The sequence below is a fragment of the Dicentrarchus labrax genome, unplaced genomic scaffold (assembly GCF_905237075.1).
Source record: "Dicentrarchus labrax unplaced genomic scaffold, dlabrax2021, whole genome shotgun sequence".
NCBI classification, from domain to species: Eukaryota; Metazoa; Chordata; class Actinopteri; family Moronidae; genus Dicentrarchus; species Dicentrarchus labrax.
In genome coordinates, this window is record NW_026136712.1 from 13,249,432 (window position 1) to 13,277,416 (window position 27,985).

Here is a 27,985-nt window from a genome sequence, read left to right on the forward strand (position 1 = left end):
TGTTGTGCTTAAAGGGTTTGTCTGTGTGCATCCCAAGGACCAAAGGTAATAAGCTATTATGTGTTTTGCCGAAATGCATGGGCGTAAATACAGTACGAAGAGCCAAAATACATTAGTGAAAGTACAGAGCTTTCTTATGGCGGATGAAAGCATAAAAAGCACAGGTGTAACTAATATCATTATTAGTGACTCAGTTCCACGTAAAGGTCCAGTGTATAACATAAGGAGGATCTTTTGGCAGAAATAGAATATAATATGCCTAATTATGTTTTCATTTGTGTATAATCACCTGAAAATAAGAATAGTTATGTTTTTGTTACCTTACGAACCTTTTATAGCAACATACGCCCTGGGTTTCCTTCCATGGAGGCTGCTGTGTTGACCCACCACGTTTCTACATGCTTTGAAGATGCCCTGGTAGCTCCCCCCCCCCCCCGACACACACACACACGCTCTCAAATAATCTTTAATAAAACAGGAAGGCTTTGTAACTGACACACCTACATGGAATTTAGCCATTATTTGTGGTATTCATTATACCTGTGTGTGACAAGTCTGTTCTTACACAGTCAAATAAATGTAGCCTTGTGGCCACTTACTTTTTTTTATATTTTCACATCATTGCATTGCACATAACAAAGTGACATTTGTATTTGCTGATACTCGCATTATGAAAAATCCACAACACCTCCATAATGCAGAACTGATGTTACCCTCCTTAAACCACAGTGATAACATCTCTGTCCCACACACTACTTCTCGGGTCCTTTCCTCCACTTTCTGGCACGTAGGCTAATCACACAAAACAAATCATCATCACTATGACTGTATGTGGACCACAACATGACGCCAGTTATGATGACAGCTTACTGCATCTGCTATGTATTACTGGAAATGTGTTAGTTCACTGATACAATATAGTGGGAAAAAGAGCTCACAAGCACAGGATGCCCTGTTTTCTGGGATCTGACTGTCTTTAACAGCCCACATCAGAAATCATAATTTTTATACAGACAAATATGATTTGTTTTTCACTCTTTCGTTGGTCTGTACATCTAAACTGAAGCAGTAACTCTATTACCACTATCCTGTGGTATCTGAAGGCCCACCACAGGGTGTTAACCACCAAACACAATATATCACTGTCTCTTTTCTCTTTAATTTCATTAATTTTTCTTTTACAGAGAATAAGCATTGCTACACACCAAACATTGTTAAACTCCCAAAGTTGATTTCAGAGTTATGTTGCAGGAAGCAAATAGCTTTTGCTGTATCAAAAATTAAACACAGATAAGCTAAGCACTTTTGACCGACTGATCTTCATTAATTGAACAAACTCTGATCTTATAAGATACTTAAAGAGGTTCAACTTTGTGAAAGCTCATACTTTTCCAGAGTCAGCCTCCCTCAGGACATGGTTTGCAGGATATATGGAGCTCCTCTGCTTAAGGGTTATATTTCATATTTCTGTGATCTTGCAGAGAATGTGACAGCCTTGGGGGAAATACAGTGGAAATGAAGGAATACAGACAGCGTGTTCAGATCAGTAGTGGGAGGAAACGTTAGACATAGTTAAGAAATCGCTTTTTGTCATTCAACTCATGGGGTTTCGCAGAGTTCACTTGAGAAAAAAACTTAAAAAAATAAATATCCAGCAACATAGGACTTCTGCAACATGAATGTACGACTGGTGTCCTCAGGCGACTCAGCGTATATGTTTTTTGTCCTTGCCTTTGTGCCCCATTAACAGAATATTTTAAATCCTTGTACATAATAATCTGGAAGATGGATACTTGTACATAAACAAGTGTCTTTTGTTCTACCTTTTTCTTTATCCCCAGAGGAATCCTCCTTTCCATTATCGATCTCTTGCGTCATGGTGTTTCTCTCTTTTTACTGGAAAGAAGGCATAGATTTCATCTTCATGTAGTACCAAGACAAAACTTGCATATCAGCCATCTTCTGCCTGCCACCACAGATGTGAGATAGTTTGAGACCTGTGGTCACAAGTTGAGGAGATAAAGTTTTAAATTCCTACTGGTAGGAAGTTTTTGTTTCGACACATATGTATGTAGTATGAGTCAGAAAGTGAGCTTTCAATGGCTGAATTAGGAACACCTGATGATGTAATTCCCACAATTGTCCCATAAAAAGGAGAGTGAACATGGGTTTAATAGTAAGTGACTAGAGAATAGTCATTGTGCACAGTTACAAAATTCCAAAGAAAAACCTGTTTATTTAACAGATAACTGTGACTGCATCCCTGAAACATTTTAACTCTGGATCAGATGTAGTTTTCTCCCAAATCTCTCCAGAATTTTCAGCAACTACCAGATGTGTAAATGTTTGACACTCCAGAGAATGATTAGTAAAACTTGATGATAGATGATGTAACACAAACATCTGTGTGTATTAATTTGTTGTGTATGTGCATATTACGTATTATAAACTAGTAATGTATCCTGAAATGCCAACAGGTCTTTTGCATTTCTACATTTTTAACATTGTGATTTGACAAACTGGATTTAGACATACAGTTTAAAGGGTGTATTCGGTCAATCATTCAGTTCAGTCCTTCGAGATTCATAACTTACCATCCTTAAGAAAAACCGAAAAAGAAAGTAAGACTCCAGCGCTGACAGATGGAGTCATGGGTCATGTGGCTGATTTGCTGACTTTAGCTAAGTATAAAAGTAATGTAGATATTCTAAATGAATTAAGACTTATTCAAGCAGCCAGGCAGCAGAGAGTGTGGTTGTTTCCAGCAGTATGGGAAGGGGTAGACAGACAGTCTTTACCACACAGGAGATGAGAAGAAAGACAGAAGTGAAGCCAGACTTCTGATTGATTTCAGGAAAGCCACAGGGCCCACACACATTAAAATACATGCTCTCCCTCTCTTTTCCAAGCTCGAGCCACACACACACACACACACACACACACACACACACACACACACACACACACACACACACACACACACACACTCTTCCCTGAAGGCAGGCATGTAACTCTTTAGTGCACCGGGTCAGATGAGGATTGGTTACATGAGGAATTCCCTACTTACTCCTGAAAGTGACAGCTGGATTAGCCACATGTTCAGCCCGGGGGTAAAACACATGTTGATGATGTGCGTGTGTATGTGCGTGAGTGTATGGAGGCTATATGCTTGTAGGGCATATCACTGAGATCAGGTTAATGGATAAAAACCTGATATTGTCTCACCTCACTCTCTTTTTGTGCCTTTCTCCTCTTTCTCCCGTCCTTCTCTCATCTTACAGGGCGTGGTGGGACGGGAGCCGTTCCCCTTACCTGTCATTCCTGCTCCAGCCTGTATAGACACTTCAGAGAGTTACTATGAGGAGGCTCAGCCTTATGAGGAAACTTTAAATGGTAAGAGCTCTGGTTCAATGTTATATTTCCTTGAAAACAATTTACAGCCAGGCCCAGCTGAATGATTGTTAGATTCAATAGCGGCTACTCTCCTTTCTGCAATACTACTGTAAAGGATATAGTAGTAGGATGCTGTAGTATTGTGAAAGAGGCATTACTGTGAAGAGGAATTCATCTTATTTGACCCACGTCATCATGAAAATATCGGTAGCTCATCCCTTCTTGAGAAATAAGTGTGATATTTTGTTGTTCATCTTAAGTATATTTCCAAGCAAAAAACAATGCATTGCCTGAGCATGGGTGTTATGTCTTGTCTGTTCTTTAGAAAACCTGAACCTTTCAGCTGTTAACCACAGTGGAAACAGACTGATAGAATAGTGGTGATCTACCATGTGGTCTCGCAATCGGAGAAAGGAAAAAGGTCTTCTGAGAAAGTGGTTTTATGCACCACAAGCTATGCCATATTGAAAATAAAAGCTGTAGGTTATCATGCACTGAGACACCATGACCATATTCTATAAAGAGCCTTCTTTATTTTTATAACCGTGCAGTGGGTTTGTGTACATGTTGGGTTAACTTTCAATGCTCAAATTTAACAAAGTGAGACACTTTATGTACAATGCTGAAAGCTCAAATGCTTGAGGTATTTCATTAGAATTGCAGAATGCATGTTATTGTTCACTAAACCTCATCTGAACATCTCTGATGTAATAAACAATACTTCAAGTAATTAACAAGTTATCATATAGTATGATACATTCACAAAGGTTAGTGAGGTTAATTAGGCTTAATTTCATTTTTAAGTAACAAGAAGATCTGTCATGGATTTCCCTTTATGTAATTTGGAACAATGGGCAAATTAAAGGTTTTACTTATTTAGATTTTGCTGAGAATGTTGCATGTGGAGGTTGAAGCTCTGGTTAGGAAATGAGTTTCTATTGTTGTTATATACTGCAGTTTCTAAATAGATATATATTTTTTACATTTATCTTTTCTAATTTAAAAGTAGGTATTTTCCCTCACATTGTTTTCCAATCTTGCTACTTTCTTCTTCTTCTTCTTCTTCTTCTTCTTCTTCTTCTTCTTCTTCTTCTTCTTCTTCTTCTTCTCCTCCTTCTTCCTGTTCCTGTTCCCTATGACGTTGTGTAGATCTGGACTGTTTTGGCCTCCTATCAGGGCCCTGGATGCGAGTGCAGAGCTCTGACAGTGTGGTCTATGCCGTTATCAACAGGGGTAGCTACCTCTCTATCACTGGATGCGTGTGTTCGTGTATGGCATGTTGTGGTCTTGCAGTTGTTTGAGGCATATAAGCCAGAATGTGCACGGTCCAATTGGCATGCCGTCAGTTTCTCATCTTCCAGCATGAACAGCGCCTTGCATGTAGACAAAATGTATCAATTTCCTATTTTTTGTTTTGTTTTCCTTTTCATCATATCTGTCACCATCTTTCATCAATGCCTTCATAGCTTATTTGCAGCCTGACTACGAAATCCCCTTCCACTGAAGACGGTCATCAAGTTTAAGAAATCAAGCACTGACATCATTTAACAGTTTAATGTGTATCGCTGCTGCTCGTGCCTTTTAATCCCCCCTCCAACTCCCTTGTGATTTTGCCTGTTTGATTTAGTTTATAGATTCACGTCTGATTGCTGTTCCTTAGATGATGGGGAGGCAGTTAGCAGTTCATACGAGTCCTATGATGAGGAGGAGGTGACCAGAGGAAAGTCGCCGTCAGCGCAGCACCAGTGGCCGTCAGCAGAGGCGTCCATTGAGCTGATGAAGGACGCTCGGATCTGTGCCTTCCTGTGGAGGAAGAAGTGGCTGGGCCAGTGGGCCAAACAGCTGTGTGTCATCAAAGACCATCGCCTGCTGGTGGGTAACACACACTGACAGTTCAGTATAACTCAACATGGGAAAAAGATAATGTGAAAGTAAGCAAACCCTCAAAATATATATAAAACTCGCTGTCGCATGCAGTTCTTGCTTAGCCAGTTATTTTTAGAATGGAAAATATCGGTCCAATAAATCAACCTGTAAACAAATGTAGTGGTGGGATAGTCTATCATGGTTCTCCCCTCATTTGTGCTGAGAATTATGAGAAAGACACCCATGCCAAGGAGCCAAAATGCGTAATATCTGGAGTGGAATTGTGACTATTAAAACATTTTGGGGAACTCACTAATTTGTTCTCTTTCCAAGAGTTAGAGATCAAAACAAATATCATAGCTGGGTTTAGGCTAGCTTTAATCAATACCTTATCAACAATGGAGCAAATAAATTCACTGGGGTGGCACAAGTCGCACAAAACTGCATGGTTTTTACCCCAAACTGCATTGAATTAGCATGTGTGTGGAGAGGAGACTTGTGTGTACCCATAGAACTCGTTTTCATTCATATATCTTGAGGTCAGAGGTCAAGGGATCCCTTTGAAAATAGCCATGCCAGTTTTTCCATTGCCAAAATTGAACCTAACTTTGGAGCGTTATTTAGCCTCCTTCCCCACCAATGCATGTATTAGGTCTTCTAGTTTCATATGATACAAGTATGTTCACTCTAGCTTTTCAAAGTATGACTAATTTAACCTATTTCTGTTGGACTGAGATTATGGGTTCACCTCCCCATCACCGAAAGCCTTTTGATAATCAATAGCACAGTAGCTGGTGGTTTAGGATGTGGTCCATGTAACCGTGACTCATCTGATGTAAGGATGTGTAAATATTTATAGACTTCTATGAAAATTCCCCAGGATGCATCACAGAAGGGAGAACCACATGAGGGTCAGGTTGGAATCATTTGACCCTGTGATTAACAAGTGTCTGTCTATTGTGCTAAGTCATAAAGGGATTATGAGCTCTAAAAACAACACAAATAGTATAAAAGCAAAAGGTATTATTATGATAGAACAGCATGAAAACTTTGCTTTATTTACAGCTGATATTTGTTAAAGATATGTTATGCTACCTCATTAACGTGCTGCCCTACAATACTGCACATGTTCAGCTGGTGCCTACACTCGACCCTCATATTGTAAAACCACTGTTATCTCTGCCTCTCTCAGTGCTATAAGAGCTCCAAGGAGCAGACGCCTCTTCTGGATGTGAGTCTGCTGGGCTGCAGTGTGGTCTACAAGGAGAAACAGCTGAAGAGAAAAGAGCACAAACTGAAGATCATTCCAGTGGGAGGAGAGGCCATTGTGCTGGCCCTGCAGAGCAAGGAGCAGACGGAGCAGTGGCTGAGGGTGAGCCATTGCAAAGATGCCTCATGGAGCAGCACTATGACTCAACTTATTGCTTCATTTACTATTAAAGGACACATTTTACAATCATTTTTTAAAGTTAATTCTGCAATTTTGATGCAAACCAAACTTATTGTTGTTCATTAGGTCATTCAGGAGATCAGTCCCAAGCCAGCTGAAAACTGTGACCCCCAGCATTCTGTGTCTGACTCCTCAAGGCTCATTTGTACAAAGGTACACACTTTGCTATATATATGCTTTAGAGTACCTGTCGTTCTATGATCAGACAACCTGTGGAAGAGGGCCGAGGAGTTTTTGATTTGCTTTACTGAAACTATAAGAGCTCAGTAGCAGTTTTATAATTTGTATTTCTGAGTAACATGCCTACTTAATGACTAAAATGTTGATATGAACATTCAGGGAGAGCTGAGTGAGAGACACTCGGTGGCTTCAGAGAGCGGCAGCAGCACTGACAGCCATGCAGAGACTCCCGAAAACAAAGATGGTGAGTCTTCAGCTTTTTATTTTCAGTCAGTCCAAGATAAAAAAAAAAATTAAAATTATATCAATCATTCTTCTCTGGCCCTCCACAGTGAAGAAAAAAAGTGGTGCAGGTTTGAAGTTCAGCAACCTCATGAACATTGGCAAGAAAAAACCCTCCTCGTTAGAGAGCCCAGAGAAATGCGTGGACACCTCAGGTAAGCAGAGAAACACATTAAAAGCATGTACTTATTGTCACTCAGGTGCAGTTCTTATCCTTTGACACAGTTACTTTCTGTTCTGTAGCTCTTGTTGGATGATATTCATGGAGGCGGGATGTCTGGTGAAGGTCTCTATGTGTGGTTGTTTTATGCCAGACTAAACATGCCAATATTTTCCCATATGCAGCCTTCTGATTGAAAGAATGTAGTCATAATTAGACATGCGTAACAAAACTCTGGGGTCATCAGTACTTTACAATCAGTCTGGAAAAGTTGGGGTGATTTTTTCCGACAAATAGGACATTTGATCATTTTCAGATTGCACCATGACAATTTATTAGCTCTGATTTAAGCAATAAACAATAATAATCAATGGGTTTATGACATTAAACAAACATAGGGGAAATGGCTGTGGAACTTGTTATGGGTAACTTAAAACAATACAGTATGACATGCTGACATGTAAATAATCTATAAATGTTGACTATGAATTAGTAGGAAGAGAAAAAGCTACCTCATGATTAAGTTACTTCCTCTTTCCCTAATCAGGCTACCTCAACGTGTTGGTGAACAGCCAATGGCGGACCTGCTGGTGTCTAATCAAGAACGGGCAGCTATGGTTTTACCAGGACAAGGGCAAAAACAAAGTGAGCCAGCCAGCTGTGAACCTGGGGGGCTGCAGCGTTTTGCCCGACCCCAGCCCTGAGCACCTGTACTCCTTTCGGATTGCCATGGACGGCACACAGCTGGCGACCCTAGAGGTAGACAGCCACTGTCTTTCCTGCTGCTTTGCAACGTCCCTGCAAAATATTGTGGATTTGAACATTAGACTGTTTCATTGTGGTATGATTGTAATGATTACGCGATATAAATATTTCTCTAACGATTGCTGAGTAAATGGTTTGAGACAAGAGAGTGACACCCTTACTGTAAAGGGTGTCACTCTCTTAAGGGTGTGTGTGGGTTAAGGGTGTCAGATCTGGTGGGTTTAAACAAAAAAACGTATGCGCTCAACCCGTGGTGGGTGCTAACCCAAAAAGGCAGAAAATATCAAATGAAGTCAGCCCATCTGTTTCCTTTCACACTGTGCATACAGTGCAACATTAAAAGTGTCATACAGTTATTTGGGAGTGCTGATAACTTCATTTGCTATTTTCTGATCCGGTGGGTTACAGGCTAGATAAACTATTTACAGAAGACGATTAAAAAATAGACATCTGATGTGATACAGTACGTTTCGTGACTCATGTTTGCCTCAGATGAGCGCTTACTTCTGTAGGAGAAATAACCAGCGACACTAGAGGCTTAACTAGTTTCAACTAAATCAGCTACTAAAATTGCTTGCACCACGAATATTTGTGGCATCACCTAACTAGTTAGGTAAAGTCATAACTAAGGCATGTGCCCAGTCAACAATCAAAAATAGCTCCATCATCCATACATCATTACCATGCACATTAGCTTTCTAGCCAGCATGAGTGACTTGGTATCGTAGAAACCATCGTAGTAAGCTAGATATTTAGTTGTTTCTTAAAGTTATGTTGTAGCCTAACATATCTCAGTGGTGCAACCGATTCTATTGTAATGCGTAAATCACAAATTAGTAATAATTCACGTTATAACAAGGCTAAATCTGAACTATCACAGAGCTGATGAAACAGGCTGCAGATGTCTAATATGTCTGGAATGGCAAAAACAAATGTCAGCATTTCTCAAAAATCAAAACAGTGTACAGCTACTTATAGGAAACACCAACATGCCCTCATTTGGAAATCACTTTCTGCTGACATCAAACTTAGCCAATGTAATATATGTGTGTGCACAAGGGTGGTCTGCATGTTTGTGTTCATATGAGTGTGTGTGTGTGTGTGTGTGTGTGTGTGTGTGTGTGAAGGGTGTGGATGTACTGGGATTTTGGGGACTGATGCTTCGCCCTTTTTCATTAGGCTTCCAGTACCACCCTGCTACAGCATTTGGTCATAGGCAATGGAATTTAATGTTTAGTCTTGAAGGCTCCCTCTGACACATTTATGAGGTTTTGTTTTGTTTTGTTTTTTTACAGGTCCAACATTAACCAAAACAACCTATTTTAATTCAAAGAAATAGTGTATGTGTCAATACAATCACGTTGTCATGCAGTTCTATAATTTGAGCTGTTTGAATCTACAGAAATAACCATAGGCTGTTGTGTCTTGCATCGTGGGTGGAATTTAAGCTGGATTTGTAAGCATCAGTCGCACTGAATTTGTGTCTGTTCTCAAGGTTACCGCTTAATTGTATATTCTACATATCAACAGTTATATTCTTAATTGTAAATAAAGTCCTAGAAACAGCTTTACATTCTCACTACATCTTGCTGTTTCATGCAGCTTTTCTTAGATAAGTAGAGCTGCTCAGCTGAGGATAGACATTTAACTTCTTGAGAGGTTTTGCATATTAAAATACTGCTGGGAATTGAAAATGTATCAATCAGTTTATTAATACAAAGTGACAGATGGCATGCAACACAAACCATAAGCTGTTTTTTTTATCTCATGATGTTGCAAGTGCATGGTATGTACTGAATGCACTTTGTTCCACTCTTTCCCCTCCTCTCTGTCAGGCTAAGACGTCCGCAGACATGGGCCACTGGCTGGGCCTCTTGCTGTCACAGACGGGGAGCAAGACGGACCCCGAGGAGCTGACATATGACTATGTTAATGCTGACAGGATTTCCAGCATCGTCAGTGCTGCCAAGACTTCCTTATAGTAAGCATCCTTACCTCTGTCCACTTTAAAGGACACTTATCCCACCGGTGTGTGTGCATACTTGGGCACAATATCTAAGCCAGACCTCTCTGTGCGTCTGTGTGTCTGTCTAGCTTGATGGAGAGGAGATATTCAGAGCCAAACACCTACATAGACACCCCACCCTCCATCCCTCACAACTCTGATGAGCTGTATGATGATGTGGCGTCTATAGCTGATCCAGAGGTATGTTTCAGTTTAATGCACCATGTTCTCTAGAACCAAAACAAACAGGAATCAAAGTTATAATCTCAGTTCATTTAAATTAACATTTTTATCATCATTTACCACATTAAGAAAAGGACAATGTGATAATAGATGATCCAATATAATACTATAAATATATCCAGTAACTCCAGATACCATGAAATATGAACATCTCTGTCGTTCTGTAGATCAGTTTTCAATTTCACTTTCACTCTTACATGGACTCGCTCTCATATGGCCACTTTCCAATCTCTTAACTTCTGCTAATACAGGATGCTGAGGATAGCGGCCTGCCAGACACTGAGGACAACAATCTGCAGGAACATAATGAAACGTGCACGCAGGACACCAAGGACTCAGTGGGAACGGAAGAGGACGCTGAAAACAGGGTTTACCTGGACCTCGTCCCTCTACGCTCCTTTCTCCATACGTCTTGTGGGACGAAAGCCCCCCCTGCCAAAGAAACTTGTAGACATTCTCTAGTCACAGTAGAGGACCAGAAGGACCCCTCATCTCAATTGAAAGAGGTAGGTAATAGGGATTTATTCAGATATGCTGTACTTGGAGCAAAGATCACTGCTTAACATGTTCAGTCTACTGGAACTGATGTATTGACATAGAAAATGGAATTTAGACATAATATTTTGTGCTTTAATTCCATATTTAATGTTCTAATGCCAGGTCATTTCAACTGACCGTACTGAGCCAGACTCAACACCTGTGTTAAATGGAACAAGTTCGACCTCCGCAACCAGCAAACCAGAACAAGAACTCCCGCCGACTCTCACTCCACCACAGCCACAAACTCAACCAGTCAAGACCTCATCCCAAAGCCAGGAGACCCCCAAGAGGACCAGCCTGGGAATCCCACAGGTCTTCAACTCCCCCGGGGTCCAGATGCATAAAGGAGTGACTGCTGCCGGGCTCCCTCATAGTCCTCAGCCCCTGCGGCCCAAGGCTTATACCATAGGTGAGGACAAAAAAAACAGGGATGCTGGGTTTGCTGGGTTCTGTGTTAAAAGCCAGATCCATCTCTCATCACTATCACTACCTCCACATACACCTTGTTCAAATATTTGGTAGATACATTTTCAATATAAGTTTTAAATGTACATATAATTGTTTTCCTCCACACTGAGTAAGACTAACTGCTTCTCTTCCTCTATAGTCTTACATTACCATGGCTCCCTCTAGTGATAAGACGCATCTTCTACGCTCAAAGGCACAGCTTCACAGTGGAGTGCTGATAGATATTATAAAAGAAATGTGCTTTTTAATAATGAATGCTTCTGTTTTGTTTCTCTTTGCACTCTTGGGCAAATGTCATGAAAAATATTGGATGTTGTTAGCCTTGTTTATGAGCTAAAATGTGCAAAAATCATTCCCAGGGTGTCCCGGCGCAGTCGAAGGGAAACTGGGCAAGAACCGCACTGAGGCGGACATGCGCCGCTACATCGATGAGCGCGACCGCCTGGAGAAAGAGAGGGAGGAGGTGAGGAGCAGTCTGTCAAATCTAAAGAAGGAAAGGAGGGAATGCAAAGAGGGGCTCAGCGCCTGCCAAGGTACACCTCGCTCACTTCTTGTGGCACATGCGCTCTAATTACGCACCGATCTGTGCGACTGACAGCTGTGTGTTGTCCTCAGACCCTAAGCAGCAGGCCTCATTAGAAGCCTGTTTAAAGCAGAAGGAGGAGGCGTGTCGGGAGGCAGAGCGGCACAGGGTAGAAGTGGAGCTGCGATTGGTAGAAGTGAAGGAGAGTCTGAAGAAGGTGGAGTCGGGGCCTTTCACACTTGGAACCACACTGGACAGCAGCCTCCAGGACACGCCCACGGTTAGTGTACTTGCAAATTGATTTCAATGAAATATTTGACATCCAAGCTTTACCGCCCTTTAGTCTGTTGCTGTTATTTGCTTCTTTCCCTCACTACCTCTCTACCATTTTACCCTCAGCCTAAAGCAGCGACCCTGCCCGCTCCCCAGGCATCATTATCGTCATCATCATTTCAACCCTCCAACAGCAACGTCAGCGCGGACCCGGCCTCCCCTGTCAACTCTGCATCTGCGCTCAAGAGCAGACCTGCCTCCATCATGGCCACCAAAGGCAAAGTCTTGCAGAAAGCTAAGGTGAGACTACAGATTTGAGGTATATTTCACAAAGTACTACAATGATTGTATATATTATTATTATTATTATATATTATTGTAAAAAAAAAAAACTAAATTCTATCTTTTTTTGTATTAACAGGAGTGGGAGAAGAAATCCACCACCTAGAGGGAGACCCGAATGCCCTTTGACCTCCCTTGACCTCTCAAATCCACAAGTTTTTCCAACCAGACAGTTAAATCAGCATACACTCTTCTCTCTCTGAATTCTTCATCCCCATCCCCTCCTTGTCAAGACTATAAAGAGCCAATCAGAGAGACGCACAAGCCGTCTTCTCAAATACCACTGGATAATCTTAGTATGGAGGACTTCTCAAGTTGTTGTTTCTCCATTTGCTAAAGCGAGGAAATTGATGTACCGTAGTAGGATTTTGGCCAGTCTAACAATTGTTCCTGATAATAATGCACAAATGGGATGTTTCAATATTGAATACAGCCAAACATTTGAAACCACTGATGTATAAGACCCCTCTACAAAATTTGACATTTTGTACACTCGATTATAGATTGTAGCTTGGTTCATATATGCTGGTAGCCAAGATGTAAATATATTTACACCATTATTCAGCCTTTTGGCTTGTATTGCTAGCTAAAAATGCACTTTTTATTCAAATAAAAATGTACTGACAGCAATAGTGGCTTGACATTGGTTTATGAAAATGTTTTCCCTTTAGTCAGTCCAGCTTGTCTGTTGAAAATAAACTGAAGGTTCACTGTAGAAACAATGCAAAGGACACTGGAAGCCTGCAGCATTAAAATTTAACCGGGTAATTAGAGTCAACTCAGTCACTTCTCTCTAATGAAGTAATAAAGCATTCATGAAGGGGAGTCATTCGATAAAAGGATGTTGGTCTGGCAAACCTTTTTGAATGTTTAAATGTTACTTTTGGCTATTGATTTAAATGACTTGCCATTTCATACATTTTAGAGCTTGTTAGCTGTTGTACAGGTACAATAATTGCACTCTTTAAATATAGACTCTCTTTTCCCCAAAAGTGATATTAGTAAAGTATAGTGTAAGTTAAAGCACAGAAACCAGGCAGTTATATAGCACTACCATAATTTATAATGAAATACATATATACATTCTATTTATACATCTCGATCATTAGAGAGAACAAAGAATAATCTTTTTAACATCTAAAAATACTCAATTGAGTAAATTTAGGAAGCATCTAATGTAAAAATGAATGTCACAATATATTTAGATATACACCTATCAGCCATAACATTATGAGCACTGACATGTGAAGTGAATAACACTGATTATCTGGTTATCATGGCTACCTGTCAGTGGGTGGGATATATTAGGCAGTAAGGGACCTTTTTTTCCCTCAAAGTTGATGTGTTAGAAGCAGGAAAAATGGGCAGTGTGAGGATTTGAGCAACTTTGACAAGGGCCAAGTTGTGATGGCTAGACGACTGGGTCAGAGCATGTGGGGTGTTCCCGGTCTGCAGTGGTCAGTACCTATCAGAAGTGGTCCAAGGAAGGAAAAGTGGTACCCACCAGGGTGCCCAGGTGGTCATAATCTTATGGCTGAGCGGTGTAAAATAGAGCAGTTGGCATAGAGCATGGTTTTGGCACAAATTTGATGTTTTTGTCTTAATTTAAAGAAAAGAAGGTTGTTGTGATTAGACACACAAAATCATGACACAGATATACACTATAATATAATAATATAATAGAAAAGTTTACATATTTGAATAGAGCCATTCAACAAAAACAAACAAATAAACACAGTAGAAATACATACAGTTTGAAGGCACTTGTTGAGTGCAAGTTTAAATATTGAAACTGTTACATTAGTTTTCCCTTTACTCCACTGTGTACCCGCAAAAATCCTTGGTTTTTAAGTGTCCGTAAGTGACTTGTTTCTGTGTGTTTTATGTGCGTATGGTGTTATCAGGCAGCATGTCTCCTGCGGTGCAGTTTGTAGTGATGCAGGAGCTCCTGGTGGCTCTTCTTCTGCCTGCTCTTCTTCCTGAGACCAGCAGGCCTCGGAAGATCTCCCCTGGATGAAGGCCTGCTGCTCCCTACGGACAAACCACAGAGAAAGTCATGACTTCTGCATATGCAAATAACACAGCGGTTGCTACAGGGAACTGTGATAGAAAGTAAATACATCCAAAATACATCCAAAGTATCCCACAGCATCACAGCCATTTTCTTATCAAATTTATTAAAAGCTTTGACTGATAAACACAAAAAGGAAGGTGGAAAGGTGGAAACAAAGGAATGAGGTAAGGAAATAAAGAAAGAAGACTTAATGCCACTGACTTGTTTCACAGTGTGGTCCTTCATAGCCCTGGCACTGACAACGGAAGCTCCCTCCGGAAAGGATGCAGACCCCATCATTCATACATGGGTTGGGCTTGCACAAGTTGACTGGCATTTTAGCCTCTAATAAAAAGAAATGTACATAAAACAACCGGTTAATGTAACATAAAGTTCACAAACTCATATTTTGTACAGAGTGTTTTTTTAATCTTTTTTAATCCGGAAAGTGTTTTTAAGTGGAAGAAAATACAGAAATTAAAATCACAAACAATAGATTGCAGATCACATTCTCACCTGAACACAGCATCTGCACCAGAACATCTTCAAAGTACTTGAGATCCTCGTAAGACAGAACAGAGATCATGTGCTCCTCCGAACCAGCGATCTGCAGCAGCCTCTCTTTCTGTATATCTCCGATACCGATCACAAACAGGGAAACTCCATTGTCTCTTAACTTCTGAGCTGGAACGGCAGCGTCATCCCCACCCGAACCATCCGTCACCACCACCACTGCCTTGTTGACTCCGGGCCGCGCGCCTTTGGCCACTGTCAGGATGTCAGAGTGGACGTGAAGCAAAGCTGTGCCCGTTGAGGCCACTCCACCCATGTAGTTGGCGTCGCCTACAGCCTTGAGGATGGCAGAGCCGGTGTCGTGGGTGTCCAGGTTGAAGACGGTGGTGGCTCTCCGACCGTAGGCCACGAGTGCCATCTGAGCCACATCGCGGTTGATGTCGAATTGGACGCTGAGGCCGCGCACAAAGTCGCGCATGGTTGCAAAGTTGTCTGGGCTGACGCTGCCCGAGGCGTCCAGAGCAAACACCAGGTCCACTGCTTGGCCCAGACAACCTGAAAAAGAAACGAAAAGAATTTTGGTGTAAAAATATATACAGAATATTATTTGAAAATAAAACATTTTTTCCTTTAAATCCAGAGGGTTTATTAATCTACATGTCAGACAGAAAAGGAATAATTTAAAAAGGTGAAATATTATCTTTTACATCTTAATAAGGTTCCTAAGTTAATGCTGATCCATGGATTTAAAATTGATTTTGAATTTTTTTTTTAACATATTTTGTGCATTTCTTGGATGTGCATTTCTCCCCCTCACAATTAATGACAATAAAATAACATTGTTATTCACGTTTGAAACGATCATTTACAAATGGGGAAAATATACAATCTGGGCGGAGTATTCTGCATAATGCGCTATGTTAAAGGTACCCAGTGCAGTTGTACCCTTATTGTGGCTTTTGAGCAGTATTTTTATGAGTGGAGCCCCATTTTGTCTGTCTTACATCACGTGCTAAATGATGCGATACACTTTCCTGCCAATGGTTTCACACTCTTCCACTGACCTAAAAGTGGCGGTAATGTGATATGTAGCAATGTGTAAGCAAGGGCTGTGGGAAAGAGGACTACTTTGTATTAACCATGGATGTAAAAACAAGAAACAAGAAAACTCCACAGCCCCTCTTTAAGTAAAAGTGCTCTGTTGTTGAGTCAGTACCTTGCGTATCCACACTGCAGATCTTAGCCTTGAGTTCAGGGATCTTGGCACTGAACTGTGATGTGTAGGTAATAGTCCTCTGGGGATTTCCTGTGATATTATTCAGCTGTCCCTTTAATCTGTCTGGACCCACTGCTATCAGGAAGATCTCCCTGTCCCGTGCGTATTTAGAGGGCTCCACCACCTCGTCAGATGAAGGCGTGGCGGTAAGCAGCACCACCACGCGGGGCAGATCGTCCGTGACGTCGGCAAACACCGGCGCGCTCACAAAGCCGTGGCGCGTGACGTAACGGAGTGCCTGGCCCGTCTGGGTTTCGCCGCCGATCGGCTGAAGTGCCTCCACGGCCTTAAGCAGACCCTTCAGGTTCCCTTTGAACTTGCCCACCTGGGCCTCGACTCTGGTCTCTCCACCGTACACCGCCAGGCCAACTTTACTGGGGCTGTTGGACCCGACCACAGTCTGCAGGAAGCGCTTTAAGAAGGACTTGAGGCGGAGGAAGCCTTCCAAGGTGAGCGTGGCAGAACCCTCCACCAGGAACAGCAAGTCCACAGAGCAGTCCAGTGATAACGCCGGAGCTGAGGAGGGATGGAGGGTCAAGTTAGTTTGTTCTACAGTCTGCCAACGTCTCAGTAAGTGTAAAGACAGTGTACGGACCACAGTGTGGGTCTCCTCCATAGCCAGGTGGACATACACAGCGGTAACCCTCTGGACCTTCTGATACACATGTTCCACCATTCAGACAGGGCTGAGAGTCACAAGGATCTAGAATACAGTGGGGGGAGAGAGAGTGACAGGAAGTAGGCTGCATAAATGTATATGAACAAGCACCTTCACAAATATATATCATCTAAAGTGGAGAAAGAAAGAGGAAAAACAGTGTTGTTACCTGGACAGATAGTCCGATGGCAGACTGTCTGGTGTCTCTTGTACACCTTGTTGTACCTGCAAAACACACATTTGGATTAACACAAAATTCACTTGTTTTGTCAGCTTTTAAATTAATTAAAAAAAGGTGCTATGTTAGATATTTGGCATTTTTTGATCTTTGTTTACAAAGATATTATATGGGATTATATTAATTCATTTTAAAATATTGTAAAAAAAGCTGTGGTAGTTTGTGTTGTGCCTAAAAATGAGTGTAAATGAGTGTAAATGTAGTGTTTAGTGTATTCATGAGAACCAACACTTTGGGAGATACAATGAAAAGTTGGCAATCTCCAACTGCCTTTGGCTTTTTCACTGTGGTAACGTTGCAATGTGCTGTGAAATTAATTTCGTCAAAGGCCATTTTAATTTGCCCTGGGAGGGTTTGGCAGTATTACACTTGCTTGTTTTCATTAACACCCTCACACTGACGCAGCGCATTAACAGATGGGAGTTGTCCAGTCGAGTTGCTCTTTGAGCAATGAAAGACGAGAGTTGAATATTTTCCCTCCCCAGTCTGACAACATCCTCCTTCTTTATCATAAACCTGTTTCCGTGGCCTCTTCAATAAAAAAATAAATAAAAAAAATAATTGCTGATTTATGAAAATGTGTTGTATGATTATATAGAAATATGAAGGAATGTGAAATTAAAATTGTGTCTGGTTTTAGTGAATATAGGGGATGGGTTTTCTCTTGTAAAACTTCAGAAATTCATCATAAGGATTTTTTACTTCAAGGTGAGGAAGATTACAATTATTCATAAATTTGTGTACACTTGCCTGTAGTATGGACAGAGAGACGTGTATGGGGAATACCCCTTGGAGCCTTTCCAACACATGAAATTCCCCTGCAGCTCTTTCACGGTCTCCAGTGTCTTCCTCTCGCAGGGAAACAACTCCACCTGACAGCCTGGGGAACAGGACAGGAGGATTGAGTAGGGACGGGTGTGATATGAAGGAAGTTTAGGTGGAATTGGAAGCAGAGAGCAACACAAGAGAAGGAATATATGTGGATACAAGTGAATAATAAAGCATGTGTGGCAGTCCTAATCGCCTCTAGTGGTAAAAGCGCTGACTCCCACCTGTAGGTGTGGCATTGCAGACGGAGAAGGCTGTCAGCGTGGTGTACAGGCCATTGACGGCGTCGTGGAAATGTTCGGCGAAGAAGACGTGACTCTCCATCGGCGCACTGGCCAAAGCATGTAGCTCCTCCCACCTGGAAGACAAAGACTTTTTTTTTTTTAGAGACACCGCTGCAAAGAAAAAGATGTCACGTATTATTATTGGCAGTGATCTTTATTTTACCAACCATCAAACATACCTGGGGTAGCGAAGGCCCACTGCAAACAAGACCACGCCCGTCTCTTTGAGCTGTGCAGCCGCCTGCACCGCGTTGCCCTGAGACCTCCCGTCTGATAAGAGGATGGCGATCCGGGCCGCAGCGGAGGAGTTGCGACCGCCTTCGAAACCCTTCCTCAGCACGTACTTTAGAGCCAGGCCTGTCTGGGTGCTGCCTCCCCTGGGAGTTCAGAGGGTTATTTAAATGTTATTGTTAAAGCAAAACTGAGACAGAACAATTAGAGAATTATGTGCTGTACTACAGAAGCCAGCAGGGCCAATAATCTGCTACATATCACTGCCAAAATAAACCACAGATCAACTTTGGTTGGATTCATATTTTAGTTCTTGGGCTGAAAATGTATGTGGAACTGTGGCTGGCTAAGTTTCCTCACCTTAGGGTGCAACAAACCCTTTTAAACTTTACACTATTTTTTGGTCTCTTTCAGTCAGAAATAAAGAGATAGGAGAAACAGATTCCATGTGACTCATGATTGTTAGGAGAAAGGACTGCTGAAACAAAAGCAGTGGCATGAAGGTAGTGATGTGAGCCACTGTATTATCTTTCCCACTTTCTTTCTATCGTGAAAACGATGCTCTGTCTGCTTAGAGCACAGAAACTACAAGCAATAATCACACATCATCAAAACCTTCAGGCATGATTTTAAGCTCTTACCCCCCTTGCAGAGATGTATATCAACAACTGAATACATTACAGTCTCAGCATGAAGACTTTCTCTTTTAAGTTCTACAATACTTCTTAAATAAGACACTGTACTCATATTTTAGACAAGTTAGGTATTCATAAATACTTGTCTTAAGGGCAGTAGGTAAACTTAAACAACAATGACGGATAAACACTCATCTTAAGTAAGAGTAATTATCATTACACGATTGATTATTTATTATTATTGTGGTTATTTTTAAGTCTACCAAATTCTGTCTCTTGCACAGTTTTTATGTTAAACTGTTTGAGATATCTTTTGCAGTCCTGTTAGGTATATGTATTTGTTTTATTCATATTATTTGTCATATGATTGGTCAGAAGAAGAGGTGCAGATTGAAAGCAAACGACACATGCCTACACCTACCGCATTAGGCTACACTACGCTAAGCTACTAGTTTGATTTTAGGCGATGTGACAGCTAATAAGTTCAAAATATGGGTAGCTATTTCAAACCAGATGGCATGCCAACATGTTACTTCCAGACTTTGACCACCACACACACACACCAAAATACTTTCCTCTCTCTTGGCTTATGAACTTATCCAATATCCAGTGACCACCTGTGGTGGTGTACTCCTCTAATCTGAAATTAATTTGTTTTCCCTTCCAGGGAGCATTTGTATTACCTCTGAATGTGCGTAATACATCAATATGGAAATTGCTGTGATTTTTTGTCCCAGTAATTTTGTCCATGGATAGTTCCTAAAAGACATCTCTATAGCAGATGTTCCTGGTAACGTACTGACAGTTAACAACTTTAAACATTTTATTTGCCTTTATGAACTACATATGTGCTTGAATATCATCTTTTATTTATACCTTGTATATCATTGTTTCAGTCATATTTCTTCAGCAGCATAAAAACTTCCATCCAATCACCCACTCCAAGAGAAGAAGAGAAGAAACACACCTGTAAGAAACCTTCTTCATGTGCTTCTTCAGGTCTTGTTTGGTAGTGTGAGAGTCCAGGGCGAACTCCAGCCGAGGAACGGAACCAAACTGAATCAAGCCGACTCGGACCTGGACGAAGGTGGAGTTACGAGAATAACGGTTGACAGGAGAGAAAAAGTAGAGACGGAGAAGAGACAGAAAGAAAAAAACAAACCTTGTCTGGGCCGACGTCTAACGCTTGACAGAGTTTGATTGCGTAGTGTTTGGACCTCTCAAAGCTGCCCTTCCCCATGCTGTAAGAACCATCCATGAGGAAGAGGATATCCATGGCTGCTGAGCACTGCATCACTTCCCATGAAAACACACACACACACACACACACACACACACACGCACACACACAGAGTTAAACACACTAGATATATACATAAAGACATAGGTCTAAACTCATTCATTGTCTTCCTTGCATTTCTAGCAAAGAGCTACTGTTCTATTATTCTTTACGGGCATTATGGGATTATCCTGGTTAGTGATCAAATGAGCTGTTGCAGATGAAAATAATACCTAGACATGATAAAAGAAAAACAGCTTAGCATGCCAGAGCTCAATTTTCTTTTCTCCCCAGGAGCACACCCACAAAACCATTACCAAGCAAAAACTCTCGCCCAATCATGTTTGTACATGTGAAAAGCTGATCGCGAAGAGAGCCATTAGAGACGGGGATAGTGCGCCGTCTGTCTGTCTGTCACTCACTCGTCTGTCTGCTTACGGAAAAGTCACCTGCAAGCACTTTTTTCTGTGACACAAACACCAGCCTAGTAAGACCACCCACCACCTCCTGCACATCCTGTCAGCCTCATCCTGCTTGCATTAGCTGATCAGCATCCGCAGTTTCCGACCGAGCTCCACTGGCACATTTACCAACTGTCTGGCTCTCGGCTGACCGCTAATGTCCAGTTACATGCAGGTGTGTAGCACTGCCATTAAAACCTGACACTACTCACTTTCTCCTGCTGAGTTGATCTTTACGATGTTCTCATGGCTGGTTTGGATCTCCTGCACTGAGCTGCCCTGCTGGACTAGGAGGGACAAACAACATAGAGGTCAATCAAATATACACATGTATGTGTTAAGACACATGCATGGCACCAACATAAGACACTTAGATAGACTAGTTAGGCCAACAAAGCTTCTTGTAAATTCTGAAAATAGTAAAAAAAAAAAAAAAAAGCAAGAAAAAGAAAGTCACCATTCTATAAACCTCAACTGTGTCTACTTCAGAAACCACCATTAGAGCCTTAATAAAAGTAAAATAAAATAATGAACAGGACTCTGTCCCTGAAGCCATTACAATTCACTGACTCCCACTTGACCCCTCCCGCGAGGGATAATTAAGTATTCAAAGCTAATGTGAGTGGACAAGGGAAAGAAAACCATTCTTTCGCTCCATTCACTGAAAGGACGTTGCTCTATTCAGGCACACGTACAGTCCAGAGAGGAGTGAGGGACATGTGATTTCCTGTTCAGAAAGCCATTTGAACATGCCTTGTTGTCCCTGGTAACCCCGATGAGTCACAGGGGCATTTGTCCAGCACAGAGACGGAGTGGAGTCCACTCCCTGGGAAACAGTCCCTCCCTTTACTCGGAATACAGGAGGAAATTGTCAGTTTGTTCCCGCCAACTTTACTGTAACGCTTCAGGCTGTCAGCCTCAGGTTGATTTAGTGCCGGCTAATTAGCTCAAATAGATGATGTGTCCTGTAGTGACTTCTTCAAGTGGCAAAAGAGCGAAACAACGAAACATCAAAGAGAGGGTCTCTGTGCAAAAGTTCAACAGTAATAAGTACATGTCTGCAACCCAGAATTTAGTGCAAATACATTGACTTTATCCTCCTCCTCTGCTCATCTGTCACTGAAGGTGTGCAGTGATGGATGGGGAGAAACATGGCGATTTTATATATATATATCATAAAAAAGGGAAATGTAACAGATTTTATCAGTAACAAAAATAAAAGTAATGACATGATTACATACAAGACAAGATTAATAAAAAAAATAAAAATAAAATGCTGCTATTTAATAGAAACTACTTTTAATAGAATGCTTTTGGAGACTAGTGGTTTAATGAATAAAGTTTTTTATTGTACAACATAAAACTTTTTTTTTTTTACTTAAAATTGAAATTAGCTAGGATTATATATATGACATAAGATTATCATTATTATTATTAGAATTGATGTTTTTAGTCTAAAAATGTCAGAAAATGGTTCAAAGAGGAAGAGGTCACATGGCTTCAAATGCCTCGTTTGACCAACAGTCCAGACAATATATATATTCACTAAAGAATATTATAAAATGTCACAATGTGGTCTAAATCCTCACATTTTGGAGGAAATCATTTTACACAATTGCAATTAATTGACCAACCCACTGATCAATCATCTAACTGTTTATAGCTTTGATTTAGCTCTCATTAGCAATGCACTGAGATGCACTGAGATCTTTCTCCCATGTCTGTGATCTACCATGATCATGAAGATGATGTGACACGTGGTGGACTATCAGGAGAGGAGACATGTTCAGCTGGCTTGGTTCAGAGACGTTGATTAACAGAGAGACAGTCCTCTGCTTAGCATGGCTGCAGTCGGGGTGACACGGCAGTGACACATGTTCTTTATCTTTCTTTCAAAAAAAGAACACAGCCGACTTGCTCCTTTGTTTTCATCATGGCAGCGAATTGCCACATGCATGTAGGAAAGCTGCATTAGAGCAACAATACATTCTTTAGATTAATTAGTATATTAATCCTCATAAAAAGATAATGAGACAAAAAAGGTCCCAAAAAATGATCTATATAATGGAAGAAGCAAACATGGTCTTGCTCTCCTGGCATTGAGGTTGAAGACTAACTTCTTTGTTGGGGTTTGTTGGTAATTACTGGAGGTAATTAATCTGGGTGATTTCTGGGCCACCAGCCAACCTGAGGGCCCACTCCCCACACAGTATGCACCGTTCCACATACATATTCATAGCTCCCAGACAAATAAGGTTTAGGGAGCAAGGAGCTTCCACACTGAAAATATTTAATTTAATATTTAAGTAGTAAAACCGATTCAATGATTAATTGTTAAAATTTGACTAAAACTAAATATCTTAGTTGAAGTTGATGTAATTTGTACCAAAAGACATTTTATTATAGAGAAAATACAGCCACTGACTTTACATCCGTCTGTAAATGTCCAAGAAATCCAAGTGGAAGAAAGGAGCAAACTGCAAGAGGTCAGGAAACAAGAAAGAAAAAGTACCACCTGCAACCGAGAGGCCGCAGTTCCCACCTTTTTACAATCCTGACCCCCCTTTTATCTGCCCCTACTCCAGCAGTTCAGCCCCAACGTCCTCCTGACAGTGAAAGTTTCGGGTCTTGGCAAGCTGCTTTCTCATGGTCTGTGGGGCCCCACAGCTCTGAACAAAAAGTCTGTCTGTTCAGCCGAGTGCCTCGAGCAAAGTGTATCTTTAATGTCTGTGAATGAAAATCTACGAGTCCATGTCTAATTAATCCCACCATGGTCTGGGGGATATAAGGAATATCCTGTTGAAATTGGAGATTAAAAGTAGGATCAGCTTAAACCTATATCTGGGGAATTTAATTTGACAGGCAGGATTACAAGGATATCTGGCCAGTGGAGCACTGCAACATGTTATCTGTGTTGTCAGCACAGGAGGAAAAGGGGGAGGGGGGCGTCTTGACAAGGTGAAACAGTCTGGTTTGCTCAAGTTCAAAGTCTTAAAAGGGCCACTAATAAATACTTCAGATGGTGCTAAAGCTGTCATTTTTGAAAACAAGTCAAAGATTATATTGCTCCACGACTCCCGCCTCTTCCCTCAGGCAAATACCAATAGGAATATTCCCAGGTCCGACGGAACGACTGGCAATACGCTGTAAAAGCGACGCAAAATGAGATTTTCCTGGAAAAGAACTGTATTTTAAGCACAGGAGGCAGGAAATCACTTTGATGAGAAGATAATGGGAATTCTTCAGCACTGGAGACTTGACAGGTTTAGGCAGTAAAATATCTCGTAAAAAAAAAAAAATTAATAATCTCAGGTTGTAACACAAAGTAGTGCCCTCTGTTTGCAGTCCTTATGCTATGCTAAGCTAACAGGCTACACACTGTGGTTTTATATAATTACTGTACAGACATGAGAGTGGTGAACCTTCTTATCTAACTCTCAACAGGAAAAACCTGAATGTTAAAATAGGGGTGTACAGTATTCACCCAGGCTTAAACAGCCAATAAGCCAAATTAAAATTAGTGAAGGGCTGTGCAATGTCACGTTTTTTAATATTTGCTGCATGCTCCAAATGTTTTTTAAATGAGCAAACATGAAACATTTAAAACATTAAATACAGGAGTCCTTGATCCAAAAAAGCTCTGAATACCAGAGAGGTACAGAGAGCACTCCTCAACTGAAAGCGAATGCAAAACAGTAATAAAATCAGTCAACCGACCTGGAAGAAGCAGCAGCAGCGTTACGAGGAGGGAGGGGTGGATATGAAGGTGCATGTCGGGACACCTGGAATGATAAACAAAAGGCAGACACTTAGAAAAAAGAAGGAACAAAATACTCCAAAGAGCAGAGGGAAAGCTGGGAGAGATTGTGGGCTACTGCAGTGGTTTCCCAACCTCATGACCCCTCGAAATGAAGAAATATATTGCTTGTAACCCCTTATCAGAGGTTGTGGATGTTAGTGTGGTCATAAGTGTGAGTTTTGAGGCTTGTTTTTGTATTATTTCTACTGGAAGACAAATTTAATGGAATGACACAAATGTGGTTCACAACTCCGGAGGTGTTAACTGCCGACTTACCAGAGAGTTAATGAAGGATGATTTACTGCATTTATATTTACTTTTTCACCAGGTTATGTGGAAAAGTAATAAACCTCCATTACCATGGTTTCACAGCTTAGTGCAGGTCGAGTCCTGACCTGTCATAGAGAACTGAATGAAGAGATACTTGATGACTGACAGCTACCATGGAGGAACACCAGGAAGTTGCCGTTAATAAAACTGCACCTTTGCTATATCTGAGGTCTGGTAAGAATCAGAATAATTAAATGAATAAATAAATAAAGATTTCATCTGCTTTTGATGTGTGTGTGGTCAGGAAGCCCATAAGAGAGCTTGTTTTTAACAGGAATGGATGTGAAAGTGTGATGTGTCAACAGTGTGATTATCACTGCGTACACCTGGGAGGTGGGTTGCCACTTAAAACTTCAATTACAAGGGCATGTGGGAAAATTAATAAGATGTCACTCTGAGGACAACCCCCCCCCCACACACACACACACACCTTTCAAGATCCACTCTGACTCACACAAGTGCATTCATACATTATTTAAAAAATAGACTTAATACCTTATCTTGCCATTAATATTCTAAAGTTGGTTAAAGAAACATGTCGGTGGTCCTCCAGCTGGGTGCACCTACAATAAGTTTGTAGGACGCAAAACAAAACTTCTTACACCTTGTCAGATGGGAATATAGTGAATAATCACAGAATTTAAATAGAAAAAGAAATTGTTAAAATCATTAATTACAAGTTACAAGTTACAACAACTGTTACAAGTTACCAGTTTACTTACCTCTACAATCTAATCCTACCTCTATTAAAACTGCCAGTGACAACAAAAAATACTAAAACTAAAATGCTGTTACATTAAAGTCAATTAAATTACACAGGTGTACCTGATTAACTGTTAATTGAGTGAATAACACAAGTTAATGTCAACCATACCAATAATCTGACATCTAAATCAAGGATTAACAACCCCACCTGCCTTATTCTGTTCAAGTTGAGCGGCTGCAGATAAGGTTTTGATTAACTCTGGCTGCTGATAAAGTTGGCCATAATATCCTGTGTGTGTGTGTGTGTGTGTGTGTGTGTGTGTGTGTGTGTGTGTGTGTGTGTGTGTGTTGGGGTGGGCTAAAGAGGACCGATGTGCCAGAGAAAGCCTCCTCCACAGGTAAAGCTGTGTGTGTATTCCTGAGACAGAGATAGAATTGTGTGCAGGACGCAGTCTCTCTTTAAGAGGAGCCTGTGTGTCTGCGATACAGATCTGCAGTGCTGACATGCAGCGACTGAGAAGCCGCGCGACTGATAAACATCACCGAGGGCCATTGATGCTCTATTTGTGCACTCGCCGGTACGTCGTGAGGACAAGAGATTTCATTACTGCGATGGGTTGGGGAGGGAGCTGCACTGCACACACAGACACACACACATATGAGTGTAGGAGGAAGCAGTCATGCATGCCTAGATTTAAAACACACATTGCATACACACACACAAACACACCTGTCTCAAAAATTGGCTCCATCTTCACAAGCATTCTTCTGGCTCCTTCCACCCCTCATCTTTTGGCTTTCCTCACTTTCTGCCTGTCAGTGAACAACTTTCTGCTCTGTCTGGCTTTGGTCCTCGCCTAAAAACTAAAATAACTGAGCAAACAAAGTCCTATATGTTGCTATCTTGCTTCTGGGATGATTAGCTGTCAGTGCATAACTACAGGGATAACATTCAACACTAAACTTGCAAACTGGGGGGCTTTCCTGAAAAAGTAACCACCTTTAAAAAGAAGATTTAAGCCGTAGATGTGTGTCTGTTTTGTATTGGTTGGCAGGCTTGGAAAGTGCCTCCACCACTCTGTGGTCTATAATTAGAAAGGAGTGCTAGTTTTTGGACCAACTTCATAGAAAAATCCTCCTAACCTGTACTTGGAGGTGTGTCTCTTTTGGTAAACATCCACAATGGTTTAAATTATTTCAGGGTGAGTCACCTGAAATAGCCACTTTTAAAAACAACTGAAGAACAAATGTGGAAACTTTTTTTTCTCCACAATGTGACAACTGTCTGATTAAAAACCAACCACTGACTATAATTCAAAATGTCTTGGTATGCAAGAAAGCATGAGAGTGTGTTGAGCAAGCTGGTAACCACACGCAGAGGGTGTAAAGCCCCAGCATCCACTGGGTAATTATTAAAAAATTAAAATTAAAATATTAAAGAATCATTAAAAAAAAGTTAAAAGACAAATGCTCTTACAGAATATAAACCTGAGCAACCATTTAAAGATTAAAATACCACAAATGTTTATTTAAACGAGTTTATTTTCCTTAAAGCTCAACTTCTAGCCATTTATCTTCCAACATCTGGTCACTCTTAAAGGTGTCAAGGGTCAGAGCAGCTTTAAGATGGGGGGGGGAGACAGAGGTTGTGACCCTGACATGCAACAGTACAAGAGGTTTACTCAAGAAGCCAAACAAATGGATCCGTGTCAGCCTATTTAAGTACTAAGAGATGTAGAGGTAGATGGAGCTACAAAAATGCTTTTAGATGCCAAGTTGTTGGTCTAGTTAACTGCAGTATTCATATAGCTTTCATTTTCAAATAGCACAAAACTGAAAGGTTTGCACTCGTTTTAATAGATGCCGCTTTAAAGTCAAACAATCAGGTGAAATCATTAATAGATACCCAAAAATAAGAGCCATAAATACACAGCTTTTTCCTCTATGAGCGACTATGTGAAGGGAAATGTGTCCGCTCACCATGCGCTGCTCACTGTTCCCAATCCTTGGACTTGTTCCTGCAGAAAGCGGTCCTCTCCGGCTGCTCGCACCTCGCTGGTTCCTCGCTGGAGCTGATCTGCTGGGTTGCTCTGCTCCGGACAGGAGGAGAGCAGCGACCCCACCTACTCGGCATGCCCACCTCTGATGTACCTGCGCCGGTAGGGGCCAATTTGTCCTCCTCACACCCCCGCACAGGGCGAGTGA

General features: G+C 41.2%; 2 protein-coding genes across 4 annotated transcripts in view; one reads left to right on the plus strand and one right to left on the minus strand.

The window, feature by feature from the left end:
• Window positions 1-13,120, plus strand: part of afap1l2 (actin filament associated protein 1-like 2) — a 36,327-nt gene extending 23,207 nt beyond the window's left edge. The window contains exons 5-20 of one of the 3 annotated variants that reach the window (XM_051418531.1): window positions 3,282-3,393; window positions 4,543-4,626; window positions 5,054-5,265; window positions 6,452-6,631; window positions 6,776-6,862; window positions 7,049-7,133; window positions 7,222-7,326; window positions 7,879-8,090; window positions 9,932-10,077; window positions 10,191-10,302; window positions 10,596-10,850; window positions 11,005-11,293; window positions 11,712-11,885; window positions 11,968-12,155; window positions 12,275-12,448; window positions 12,570-13,120. In XM_051418531.1, the coding sequence (XP_051274491.1) occupies window positions 3,282-3,393; window positions 4,543-4,626; window positions 5,054-5,265; window positions 6,452-6,631; window positions 6,776-6,862; window positions 7,049-7,133; window positions 7,222-7,326; window positions 7,879-8,090; window positions 9,932-10,077; window positions 10,191-10,302; window positions 10,596-10,850; window positions 11,005-11,293; window positions 11,712-11,885; window positions 11,968-12,155; window positions 12,275-12,448; window positions 12,570-12,596 (2,442 nt within the window). In that variant the 3' untranslated portion in view covers window positions 12,597-13,120. Of the gene's footprint in view, window positions 1-3,281; window positions 3,394-4,542; window positions 4,627-5,020; window positions 5,266-6,451; window positions 6,632-6,775; window positions 6,863-7,048; window positions 7,134-7,221; window positions 7,327-7,878; window positions 8,091-9,931; window positions 10,078-10,190; window positions 10,303-10,595; window positions 10,851-11,004; window positions 11,294-11,711; window positions 11,886-11,967; window positions 12,156-12,274; window positions 12,449-12,569 lie in introns of all 3 variants that reach the window. The other 2 variants (XM_051418532.1, XM_051418533.1) reach the window with 2 other exon arrangements.
• A 2-nt stretch (window positions 13,121-13,122) lies between these two features.
• Window positions 13,123-27,940, minus strand: vwa2 (von Willebrand factor A domain containing 2). Its single transcript, XM_051418534.1, has 14 exons — window positions 27,761-27,940; window positions 24,664-24,728; window positions 21,159-21,233; window positions 20,369-20,502; window positions 20,174-20,283; window positions 18,520-18,717; window positions 18,281-18,414; window positions 17,979-18,108; window positions 17,160-17,215; window positions 16,928-17,035; window positions 16,273-16,848; window positions 15,060-15,611; window positions 14,766-14,888; window positions 13,123-14,521 (listed from the first exon to the last, which is right to left on the minus strand). Exons 2-14 carry the CDS (start codon window positions 24,716-24,718, stop codon window positions 14,391-14,393), a joined length of 2,382 nt encoding a protein of 793 aa, XP_051274494.1. The 5' UTR covers window positions 24,719-24,728; window positions 27,761-27,940; the 3' UTR covers window positions 13,123-14,390.
• Between the last annotated feature and the right edge of the window lie 45 nt (window positions 27,941-27,985).